Below are 13,183 nucleotides of genomic sequence, written 5' to 3'. Positions count from 1 at the left end.
GCCTGCCTCAGAGGAACCTAGACAACTTGTGTCGGAGAGAAAAGCCCTGGTCAGTGGACTAGACAAACTTGGACACGTTGAATTCTTCTTTTGATTTTTAAAAAACGGAATGTGAAAATGCTGGTTTCAGGAAATACTTCCAATTCTCCTAATATTTAGGAAGGATATGTATATACATATATATACACACTCACACACATGGCATTTGTCTGATAATCTGAAATTTGGTTTTGTTAAAAGATTTTTTTGTCTGTTACTATTCATATAGTCTCTAATATCTGTGCCTGTTTGCATTACTGTTCCCTTTTTAATTCTGCCTCAGATTCTTACGTTGTATGCACTCTTTGAAATTGCGTCTCTTTCTCTTTTACCGGCATTTCTGAGGTCTCTCAACCCACAAATAGCCATTTTTTAAACTTACTTTTACTGCTTTTTTTATGTGCAATTTGATATTAACTGTATCTCAGTTTTGTATGTTTCATGAGTTAAGGAATGTTTGTATGAGTATTATAAGTTCAGAAAGGAAAATTCCGATGTGCTAGTGAAATTGAAATCATTATCAACATTTAATTTCTCTTTGTTTTTTAGCTCTATATTCTTGTAGTATAAGAAGCTTGAGTATAAAGTACATATAAAAAGAGCTTTGTGTATTTAACACTGAATGTTCTAGCAGTGAACAAATTTGTGCTATAGTGGTTTGAAAAGAGTTCATTATGTAACATGTGTTTGCAGTTATAAGAGAGTTCATTTAACAGCAAATTATAATGTAGATTAAAATCAGTATCTAAATCTATATGTAAACATATATGTTGCTAATAAGTATTTTCCCTTTCCATGTATATAATTTTGGTAAACTAATATAGTTAATTTAAGCATTTATGGAATACTTCATATAAATATATATATTTATAACTATATCTATCTATTTCTCCCCTCTTCCAGGTGCTACTCAAGTATTGGGAAAGTTCAGGATGCCTTTATATCTTACAGGCAGTCTATTGATAAATCAGAAGCAAGTGCAGATACCTGGTGTTCAATAGGGTAAGGCTTGTGTGTTTAAAGTTGTAACATTTTTAATTGATACACAGATTTATTGAACTACATCTAATATACTGTGTGTTAATCTTACACCCAGTTTTAGAAAACTTCATTTCTCTTTCCAGTGTGCTCTATCAGCAGCAAAATCAGCCTATGGATGCATTACAGGCCTATATTTGTGCTGTACAGTTGGACCATGAGCATGCAGCAGCCTGGATGGACCTAGGCACTCTCTATGAATCCTGCAACCAACCTCAGGATGCCATTAAATGCTACTTAAATGCAACTAGGAGCAAAAGTTGTAGTAATAGCTCTATGCTCACAGGAAGAATTAAGTTTTTACAGGTAAATTTTTAAAATAGCATATTTTAAAAGACATTTCCATATGATAACTGGCACAGGAGGGTGGCTGGAAAGTTTGTCTGTTTTTGTTCTGATGTGAATAACTTGTTTCTGTACTTTTTAATATTTTGTGATATTATTTTTCACTTTAAGATATACTGTATTGAAAATGTTCTTTTGCATCTTTATTTTGTTGATGCATGTTAATTTGCCTGATTCTGTGTGCTATGTTTTTAAGTTATAGCATTTTAGAGAAAAAAACACATTGTTTTTCACTCTTGCTTGAAATTTCATGAGAAGGTATCCATGGCAATTCTGAAAAACAGAACTTAGCTTTGTTCTGATTCTCGCAAGTATATTCTAGTTGCCCTCTTTATACTTAGCATATATCTGAAACCCCAAATTTATAATCTGCTTTTTTAAAAAAATAAGTACCTGTAACATTGAGGAAGTTTTGTGGACTTGCTATGACTCAAGTAGTCCTATGTTAAATTTGCTTTTTACATAATTTTTCCTAGGCTCAGTTGTGTAACCTTCCACAAGGTAGTCTACAGAATAAAACTAAATTACTTCCTAGTATTGAGGAGGCATGGAGCCTACCAATACCCGCAGAGCTTACCTCCAGGCAGGGTGCCATGAACACAGCACAGCAGGTGAGAAGTTGGGTTATCTTCTGTAGGTGCCCAGCTTTAAGGGTTCTTTCCAATTGGTAGTGATCAGACCTAAATTACAGTAGAATTGGCTTTTTTAAAAAATTTAAATCCTTCAAATCTAATTACAAAGGGATTTTAGATCAAAATAGAACTTCCTCTGATATGGGAAGAAACTTGGGGTACCAATTTAAAACTTTTGTATAGTTTCATGATTTCAAAAGGGATTTCTTAAGGGACTGTTACACAGTGGTTTATTTAATGTTTTAAAAACCAAGTTTTTCAAAAGAAGATACACATTCCTCCACTGATGAATCATTTGATTTTGATTTTCAGTTGCAATCCATGATGTCCACATAGTTTTGAAAGTATGTAGCTTATAAAGTTTTGTAATTTGAAGGCATGAATTAAGAATATGTAGAACCATATTTTTGTTTTACTTCTGTGATCCTTAGGCTTACAAAGTTCATCATCCAAATACTGAACCTGTATTAGGCCTCAGTCAAACTCCAATTTCACAACAGCCCTTGCCAGTACACATGATTACTTCTAATGAAGTAGATGGCCTGTCCAATACTGCTAAGAGGAAAAGTCCAACAAAGGTATATATACATGTTAGAGAAATGGAAAATCCCAATCAGAAGTGAAGCTAAAAGTCTGTAATTGTGCCTGTCTTAAATTTTAAACTATGTACATCAGAGAGTGAAAAGGTTTGTTATTTTGCTATTATAAGCAGTATTTCCTACCCTGAAATTGTAGCATCATTTATGGAAAGTAGTGATAGAAATATAGAAAGTAGTGATAACTTTATGTTCATCAAGTCATTTTATTCATTTCCCTGCTTTTATGAATTTAATGTACTTTATACCACCACTTCAGACATTAAAATAAATTAAGTGTTGGATATAATGGATAGCCTGTTAGAGCTTTGAGTCATTTTTATATACAAACCTTTTAAGGTGAAGTTAAAGAATGAATGACAATTCAAATTCATAATTTTCCAAATTGATTATGCATTAAAATTTTTAAAAATGGTTTTAAAAAATAAGTTTATTTCTGTGTAAATACTCCAATTCCTAGTCATTTGGTATCTCACTAGTCATAATTATTGGTGTATGAGTTTAACCAAATATTTTTTAATTTTTACAAATAAATTTTCCTCAGAATAGTTCTGAGAACTGGAATAGTGGCCATACTGTTTCACATACTTCAGTACAGCAGCAAGTTCATTCATGGTGTTTGACACCACAGAAATTACAGGTATGAAATACTCTTTTGACGGTTTTAACACCATGTTCTAACTCAGTTGAGGTAGTAAACTTTAAGCTTTTCTGGGTATTCTTAAAATTGAATGGCAGTAAGCCATTCAGACATGGCATAAATTAATACGTACATAAGTATTATAATGAGCCTACATTTTCCAGAGGAATAGAGATCATAATTCATTTTTGTTTTTTACCTTTTTAAAACAAGCAGTGTATTCATATGTTTGAAATTTAAGAATTATTAGAGGGCTTCCCTGGTAGCACAGTGGTTAAGAATCTGCCTGCCAGTGCAGGGGACACAGGTTTGAGCCCTGGTCCGGGAAGATCCCACACGCCGCGGAGCAACTAAGCTCGTGCGCCACAACTACTGAGCCAGTGCCCTAGAGCCCGCGAGCCACAACTACTGAACCCACATGCTAAACTACTGAAGCCTGTGCGCCTAGAGCCTGTGCTCCGCAACAAGAGAAGCCACTGCAGTGAGCAGCCTGCACACCACAGCGAAGAGCGGCCCCCGCTCGCTGCAACTGGAGAAAGCCCGTGCACGGCAACAAAGACCCAACACAGCCAAAAATAAATAAATAATTAATTAAATTTATTTTAAAAAACTGAATTATTAGAATATAGGGTGCACAGGTATAAAGAGTCCTTCCAGTTCCTGCCTCCATCCACTTAATTTCCCTTTCCTACAAATAATCAAAAGTTTGTTTTGTTTTTTTGTTTTGTTACTAGAGATAACATTGTACATGTACAAGAAAATATGCTGATGTCATAGATTCCCTTTTTTTTATATATATATATATATATATATATATATATATAGATTCCTTTTTGTCTTTTATTCAAATGCAGGTAGAATGCTATGTATAAATATCAGGACCTGTCTTCCCTCCTGGCTCACTTTACCCAAAGATGTATCTTTGAGACCTTTTCATGTCTTTATATTGCTTCCTTGTTCTTTTATGGCTACATAATACTACATTTTAAAATTCCTCGGAAGCCACATATTATTCAACTGGTTTTCTGTTGTTGGACTTTTATATCATTTCCAGTATTTTATAAATGATGTTGCTCTTAAGCATTGTTGTTATAACACATCTTACAGTTAAACAGCTTTCTCTTTGAAGATTGTGATTTCTTGTCCATATATTTAACTCAAAACATAAAAATTACCTTCTTTAGATGAATTCTTGTTTTTTTACTTTTTCTTAGCTTTTTGTAAGGACTTCATTTTGGGACTGATTACTTTTGGTTAGAAATCACTGTATTTCACTTCAAAATTTCTGAGTTTGTAGTCTTTTCAGTGACACTTTGCCTGATAGTGACTTACTTATTTCTTTGAATACTTTTTCCTTTTTCCAGCACTTGGAACAGCTGCGCTTTAATAGAGACAGTTTAAATCCGGCACAGAAACTGATTCTGGGACAGTTGGAAACTCAGCTTGTCTTAGTGCAACAAGTATGTATACCATTTTCATTCTGATATTTATTATTATGTTAAGTATTTTTCTTGAATGCAATATATTTTTAGAGTTTAATACATATTTCTACTTCCTATGTGTAGTCAATAGAATTTATATATCTGAGCTTTAAATGTCACTAATGGACAGTTCGCTTTCTTTAAATAGCCACAAATTAGTTTAGAAAATAACAGTTGGTATTTTACATTTTTTTGCATATTTCAGGTGTGTTCTGTAGGCTTACTTTTATTTTTTTATAATTAACAAAATATTCATACTGAGGTGGAGATGTTGTAAGGATTGTTATCAGGGATTTGGTATAAACATAATGGAATGGCTATTTGAAATCCCCTAGTTTATGATGGGAAATAAGGCCTATAAATTACTAAGTTATAATTTTCAGTGCTTTCTTTTGCCATTATACCACTAATGAGAGCTTTCTTTAGCTTATAGTGAAAAAAGTTGTGCTTTACCCATAGGAACATAGCATTTCATTTCTAAAATGTATGTTTTTTAATCTAGAGAGATTAACTTTTATGATAAAGTTAGGAACGTATTGATTATACATTTCAAAGTCATACAAGGAGGTTTTCTTTTTTGTGTTTGAAGATGAGACAAACAGGACAAACTACTGTTCTACCCAGAGTACCTAGTGTCTCTCAGCTTGAAGTACGCTCTGCTTGTTTTGAAAAGCCTTTGTCCAGTGGACCTTTTTCTGCAGGCTATACTCCTTGCGGCACATCAAAAACGCTAGGGAGTACAGACACCATTTTGGTAGGCGATAATTATATAACAGGAAGTGGAAGTAATGGAAATGTGCCTTATCTGCAGCAAAACACACTCACTCTACCTCATAACGGCACAAACCTGACCAGCAGCACAGAAGAGCCATGGAGAAAACAACTATCTAACTCCACTCAGGTAAAAGAAAGATTAGCTGCTTTGTTTGTTCTTATATAGTAGTTTTTCTTTAACTTGTATACATCTTGAGGAGAAGAAATTAAAATATAAGAAATATTATCTTTAAAAACTAATTTTAAATAATTCACAATTATCTGAGAATTTTGTTAACAGTATTAATACTACATTGTAAGCTCATCTGTGCATGTGAGTGTATTTTCTTTATCCAGTAAAAATTGATATACATAAATTAGGTTATTGGCGATAAGGGCAAAGAAGGAAGAAAGCACAGTCTTATAATTTTTTAAAATCCTATTGCTTAATGAATTAAGGCATCATGACCATGTTTTTTAATTGCAGTTATTTAATCTCTGCAAATATTTTCTGCATATAATAAGTGCTCTGCCAGTTGTGAAGCGTTTCTTTTAATGTGGTAAAAAGACTAATAAGGTTTCACTAACCATAAATTACAATAAAATGTGACTTGCGTTATGCAGAGAAAGTAGCTTAGGTGAGAACCAAGATGTTACAGTCTCAGAAAACTGAGAATTTAGAAGGGGAAAGGCAGTACAGATGTGGCTACAGTGTAGTTTATGAAGAGGGAACACAAAGGATGAAGCTTAATTTGTGAAGGGCAAATAGGAGTTATTCAAATTTTGATGTAGAGATAGGAATTTCTTAAACACCCTCTTCTTTAAATTTATTAATTGACTGCATTTTAGAGCACTTCTTAAATGGTTTATAGAAAATTGAGCCAAAAATACAAAAAGTCCCCCAAAGTTCCTGACCCATGGTTTCCGCTATCCTGAACATCTCATAGTAATGTGGTACATTAATTACAAGTGATAAGACAATATTAATACTTCATTGTTAATTAAATCCCATAATTTACATTCTGATGCACTCTGTTGCACATTGTGTAGGTTTTCACCGGTGTGTATGACTTGCAACCCCCTTCAAAGAAATACAAAATAGATTCACTGTCCTAAATGTATCCTGTGCTCCATCTCTTTATTCCTCCTACCTCCCTTAAATGTGTGGAAACCGCAGATACTCTTATTGTCTCTATAGTTGCCTTCTCCGGAATGTTATAGTGTAAAACTATTATAAAAATTCACCTGCAGATTTGTGTGGACCTAACTTTTCAGCTTATTTAGGTAAAAACTGAGGAGCATGATTATTGGATCATATTGTTAGACTTTTATCAATACTTTTGTAAGAAACTGACAACTGTCTTCTAAAGCAGGATCCCCAACTCCTGGGCCAAGGACTGGTACCGGTCCGTGGCATGTTAGGAACCGGGCTGCATAGCAGGAAGTGAGCAGTGGGCAAGTGAGCAAAGCTCCATCTGTATTTACAGCCGCTCCACATCGCTTACATTACCACCTGAGCACCGCCTCCTGTCAGATCAGCTGTGGCATTAGATTCTCATAGGAGCGCGCACCCTACTGTGAACTGCGCATATGAGGGATGTAGAGTTCACGCTCTTTATGATAATCTAGTGCCTGATAATCTGAGGTGGAGCTGAGGCAGTGATGCTAGTGCTGGGGAGCGCCTGCAAGTACAGATTATCATTAGCAGAGAGGTTTGACTGCACAGAGACCATAATAAATTGTTTTCAGACATAACAAACCCGTATCAGTGAGTGGCAAGTGAAAACAAGCTCAGGGCTCCCACTGATTCTGCATTATGGTGAGTTGTATACTTATTTTATTATATATTATGATGTAATAATACAAAGAAGGTGCACAGTACATGTGATGCGTAGGAATCATCCTTCCCTCCTCCCCTGTGGAAAAAGTGCCCAAAAGGTTGGGGACTGCTGTTCTAAAGGGACTTTTATGTTCATTTGCCTCTCACAGTGACAGGCTTCTTTTTGCTGTAGCTTCACCCACCAATTGAGAGTTGCTTATTTAGTTCAGGCAGACACAAAGTACCATAGGTTGGGTGGTTTATAAACAACAGATATGTATTTGTTATACTTCTGGAGTCTGAGAAGTCCAAGATCAAGCCATCAGCAAATTATAATGTCTTTTGAGGGCCCTCATCCTTTTTCATAGTCACATTTCTCACAGATAGCAAAGGATCAACCTCTGTGGTTTGTTTTATAAGGCACACAGATTCCTTTCTTAAAGGCTCCGCACTTTTAAGCTCATCACCCCTAAAGGCCTGCCTCCAGATACTGTGAGAACTGAATTTCAACATAACATTTCTGGGGACATGTTCAGTTAATGGCCTTAGTGTTTTGGATTTTAGTAACTCTAATAGAGAGGTTAGGGGTATCTCATTTTTAAAATTTACTATTGCTAATGATTTTTGAAGCATCTTTACATATGCTTATTTGCCATCTATATATGTGCCTTGGGGAGCTGTTTGTTTACCTCTTTCGCCCATTTTATTATTGGGTGGTTCATTTAACTATTAGGTATTAATAGCTTTTCCCCCTGTATTTTGCGGAACAGTTTTTAATCAGATATGTCTTTTGTATATATAGTTTCCCTATCTCGATTTGTCTTCTCACTCTATGATAGTGTCTTTCATAGAGTAGAAGTTTTAAATTTTAATCATGTCCAGCTTATCAATTCTTTTTCATGACCATATGCTAGAAGTATATCTAAAAAGTTAACACCATGCCCAAGGTATCTAGACTTTTCCCTTACGTTACCTTCTAGTAGTTTCATACTTTTGCATTTTACATTTAAGTCTGTGACCCACTTTGAGTTAATTTTTGTGAATGGTGTAAGATGTGTGCAAAGATTCATTTTTTCAAATGCGGATTCTCATTTGTTCCAGCACCACTTGTTCAAAAGACAATCTCTAATTCATTGTGTTGCCTCTGCTCCTTTGTCAAAGATCAGTTGACTGTATTTCTATGGGTTTATTTATCTGGTGTATATTTTGTTCCATTGATCATTTGTCCTTTTTTTTTTTTTTTTTTTTTTTGCCAATACCATTCTCCCTTGATTAGTTTATTAGCTTTGTACTAAATCATGAAATAAAGTTGTGTCAGTCCTCCAATTTTGTTCTTCTTTGATAATGTGTTGGATATTTTCGTCTTTTGTGTCGTCATATAAACTCGAGAATCACTTTGTTAACATTTATAAAAATAATGGTGGAATTTTAATTTGCATGCATTGAATCCATAAACCAAGTTTGTAAGAACTGATATCTTAAGAAATTTGAGTCTTCCTATTGATGAACATGGAAACTCTCTTGAATTATTTAGTTCTTTTATTTACTTATTTATTTTTTTCATCAAAGCTTTGTACTTTTTTCACATAGGTCTTGCATGTATTTCATTGGATTTTTCCTTAGGTGTTTCATTTTGGGGCAATTGCTGATACAGATCGGTACTATGATTTTAATTTGAAATTCCACTTGTTCATTACTGGTATCGGAAAGTGATTAACTTTTGTGTATTAACCATGTGTCTTGCAACCTTGCTATATTTCTTATTACCCTTTCTTATTATTTTTCTTCATTCTTCTAATTTTTGCATGGGCAATTATGTCACCTTTCAACAAAGAGAGTTTCTTTTCTCCCTTTTTAATCTGTATGCGTTTTACATCATTTTCTTGTTTTGTCATGTCATTTGACTTTGAGTGTGCTGCTGAAGGACTGGTGAGAGGGAACATCTTTTCTTACTTTGTGGTCCTATTGGGGAATGCTTTGAGTTTCTCACCTCTACATATGGTGTTAGCTATAGCTTTCTTGTAAATATTCTTATCAAGCGGAGGAAGTTCCTCTCTATTCCTAGTTCAGTGACAGTAATTTTATCATGCACAAGTGTTCAATTTTTGTCACTTCTTTTGCTGCATCTGTTATCATGATCATGTGATTTTTCTTTTTTAGTCTGTGGATGTCTGATGTATTGTAACAATTGATTTTCTAATGTTGAATAAACCTTGCATACAGTGGATAAATCCCAGTTTGACATCGTGTATAAATCTTTTTCTACTTAGTTGGGTATGATTTGCTGATACTTGCTGGGGATTTTTGTTGAGGTTATATTGGTCTGTAGTTCTCTTGTAATGTTTTTGGCAATGTCTTGTAATGTTTTGCTATTAGGGTAATCGATATCCTGGCTTCATAGTATAGTTGAAATACTGCCTCTGCTTCTATTTTCTGGAATAGGTTGTAGAGCACTGGCATAATTTCTTCCTAAAGTTTTGGTGGAACTCATCAGTGAACTCATCTGGGCAGGGTTGTGCTTTATGTTCTGGAAAGATATTAATTGTTATTCAGCTTAAATAGTTACAGGTTTACTCAGATTATCTCTTTCTCCCAGTGCTATTTGTGGTAGATTGTGTCTTTTAAGGAATTGGTCCATTTCATCTAGGTTATCAAATCTGTATGTATAGAGTTGTTCATCGTATTCCTTTATTATTCTTTAATGACCATGGGGTTTCTAATGATGCTCTGCCATTTATTTCTATTATTAGCAATTTTTGTCCTATGGGGGTTGGGTTTTTTTTCCCTGCTTTATCAATTTTGTTGATCTTTTCAAAGGGCCAACTTTTGGTTTTATTGATTTTTCTCTTTTGAGTTTCTGTTTCTAGTTTTTTTTTTGAATTTCATTTTTTTATGCAGCAGGTTCTTATTAGTTACCTATTTTATACATATTAGTGTGTATATGTCAATCCCAATCTCCCAGTTTATCACGCCACCAACCCCCCAGCACTTTCCCCCCTTGGTGTCCATATGTTTGTTCTCTACATCTGTGTCTATTTCTGCCCTGCAAACCAGTTAATCTGTACCATTTTTCTAGGTTACACATATATGCGTCAATATACTATATTTGTTTTTCTCGTTCTGATTTGCTTCACTCTGTATGACAGACTCAAGGTCCATCCACCTCACTACAAATAACTCAGTTTCATTTCCTTTTATGGCTAAGTAATATTCCATTATATATATATATATGTGCCACATCTTTTTTTAAAAATTTATTTTTTTTTACAGCAGGTTCTTATTAGTCATCCACTTTATACACATTAGTGTATACATGTCAATCCCAATCTCCCAGTTCATCCCACCACCACCACCACCCGCCACCGCTTCCCACCCTTAGTGTGCATACATTTTTTTTCTACATCTGTGTCTCAACTTCTGCCCTGCAAACTGGTTCACCTATACCTTTTTTCTAGGTTCCACATATATGTGTTAATGTATGATATTTGTTTTTCTCTTTCTGACTTACTTCACTTTGTATGACAGTCTCTAGAGGCATCCACGTCTATACAAATGACCCAGTTTCGTTCCTTTTTATATCTAATATTCCATTGTATATATGTACCACATCTTCTTTATCTGTTTGTCTGTTGATGGGTATTTAGGTTGCTACCATGACCTGGCTATTGTAAACAGTGCTGCAGTGAACATTTGGGTACATGACTCTTTTTGAATTATGGTTTTCTCAGGGTATATGCCCAGTAGTGAGATTGCTGGGTCGTATGGTAGTTCTATTTTTAGTTTTTTAAGGAACTTCCATACTGTTCTCCATAGTGGCTATGTCCATTTACATTCCCACCAACAGTGCAAGAGGGTTCCCTTTTCTCCACACCCTCTCCAGCATTTATTGTTTGTACATTTTCTGATGATGCCCATTCTAACTGGTGTGAGGTGATACCTCATTGTAGTTTTGACTTGCATTTCTCTAATAATTAGTGCTGTTGAGCATCTTTTCATGTGCCTCTTGGCCATCTGTATGTCTTCCTTGGAGAAATGTCTATTTAGGTCTTCTGCCCATTTTTTGATTGGGTTGTTTGTTTTTTTAATATTGAGCTGCATGAGCTGTTTATATATTTTGGAGATGAATCCTTTGTCCGTTGATTTGTTTGCAAATATTTTCTCCCCTTCTGAAGGTTGTCTTTTCGTCTTGTTTATAGTTTCCTTTGCTGTGCAAAAGCTTCTAAGTTTCATTAGGTCCCATTTGTTTATTTTTGTTTTTATTTCCATTACTCTAGGAGGTGGATCAAAAAAGATCTTGCTGTGATTTATGTCAGAGAATGTTCTACCTATATTTTCCTCTAAGAGTCTTATAGTGTCTGGTCTTACATTTAGGTCTTTAATCCATTTTGAGTTTATTTCTGTGTATGATGTTAGGGATTGTTCTAATTTCATTCTTTAACATGTAGCTGTCCAGTTTTCCCAGCACCACTTATTGAAGAGAATGTTTTTTCTCCATTGTATATCCTTGCCTTCTTTGTGATAGATTACTTGACCATAGGTGTGTGGGTGCATCTCTGGGCTTTCTATCCTGTTCCATTGATACATATTTCTGTTTTTGTGCCAGTACCATATTGTCTTGATTACTGTAGCTTTGTAGTATAGTCTAAAGTCAGAGAGTTTGATTCCTCCAGCTCCGTTTTTTCCCCTCCAGATTGCTTTGGCTATTAGTGGTCTTTTGTGTCTCCATACAAATTTTAAGATTTGTAGTTCTAGTTCTGTAAAAATTGCCATTGTTAATTTTATAGGGATTGCATTGAATCTGTAGATTGCTTTAGATAGTATAGTTATTTTCTCAATATTGATTCTTCCAATCCAAGGACATGGTATATCTCTCCATCTGTTTGTGTCATCTTTGATTTCTTTCATCAGTGTCTTACAGTTTTCTGAGTACAGGTCTTTTGCCTCCTTAGGTAGGTTTATTCCCAGGTATTTTATTCTTTTTGTTGCAGTGGTGAATGGGATTGTTTCCTTAATTTCTGGGTCTGATCTTTTGTTGTTACTGTATAGGAATGCAAGAGAATTCTGTGCGTTAATTTTGTATTCTGCAGCTTTACCAAATTCATTGATTAACTCTAGTAGTTTTCTGGTGGCATCTTTAGGATACTCTATGTATAGTATAATGTCATCTGCAAACAGGGATAGTTTTACTACTTCTTTTCCAATTTGTATTCCTTTTATTTCTTTTTCTTCTCTGATTGCCATGGCTAGGACTTCCAAAACTATGTTGAATAATAGTGGAGAGAGTGGACATCCTTGCCTTGTTCCTGATCTTAGAGGAAAAGCTTTCAGTTTTTCACTATTGAGAATGATGTTTGCTGTGGGTTTGTCTTAAATGGCCTTTATTATGTTGAGGTAGGTTCCCTCTGTGCACACTTTCTGGAGAGTTTTTATCATAAATGAGTATTGAATTTTGTCAAAAGCTTTTTCTGCATTTATTGGGGTGATCATGTGGTTTGTATTCTTCCATTTGTTAATATGGTGTATCACGTTGATTGATTTGCATATATTGAAGAATGCTTACATCTCTGGGATAAATCCCACTTGATCATGGTGTATGATCCTTTTAATGTGTTGCTGGATTCTGTTTGCTAGTATTTTGTTGAGGATTTTTGCATCTATACTCATCAGTGATATTGGTCTGTAATTTTTTTTTTTTTTATAGTATGTTTGTCTGGTTTTGGTCAGGGTGATGGTGGCCTCGCAGAATGAGGTTGGGAGTGTTCCTTCCTCTGCAGTGTTTTGGAAGAACTTGAGAAGGATTGGGGTTGTTAACTCTTCTCTAAATGTTGGATAGAATTCAT

The 13,183-nt window shown here is 34.7% G+C and overlaps 1 protein-coding gene across 29 annotated transcripts in view; it reads left to right on the top strand.

The window, feature by feature from the left end:
* LOC309653428 (lysine-specific demethylase 6A-like) overlaps positions 1-13,183 on the top strand; it is a 164,280-nt gene that overhangs the window by 98,036 nt on the left and 53,061 nt on the right. For 19 of the 29 annotated variants that reach the window (XR_014259154.1, XR_014259155.1, XR_014259156.1 and 16 more), the window contains 7 exons: positions 943-1,041; positions 1,164-1,383; positions 1,899-2,033; positions 2,486-2,632; positions 3,195-3,290; positions 4,655-4,750; positions 5,361-5,672. Coding sequence is in view for 25 of the 29 variants with exons in the window: in XM_082448076.1 (XP_082304202.1) it covers positions 943-1,041; positions 1,164-1,383; positions 1,899-2,033; positions 2,486-2,632; positions 3,195-3,290; positions 4,655-4,750; positions 5,361-5,672 (1,105 nt within the window). In the remaining 4 variants the exon portion in view is untranslated. The remainder of the gene's footprint in view (positions 1-942; positions 1,042-1,163; positions 1,384-1,898; positions 2,034-2,485; positions 2,633-3,194; positions 3,291-4,654; positions 4,751-5,360; positions 5,673-13,183) is intronic. The other 10 variants (XM_082448064.1, XM_082448080.1, XM_082448073.1 and 7 more) reach the window with 6 other exon arrangements.

This window comes from Balaenoptera physalus, assembly GCF_965194825.1.
Source record: "Balaenoptera physalus genome assembly, chromosome: Y".
In the NCBI taxonomy this organism is placed as follows: Eukaryota; Metazoa; Chordata; class Mammalia; order Artiodactyla; family Balaenopteridae; genus Balaenoptera; species Balaenoptera physalus.
This window is presented reverse-complemented; position numbering and strand designations above follow the sequence as displayed.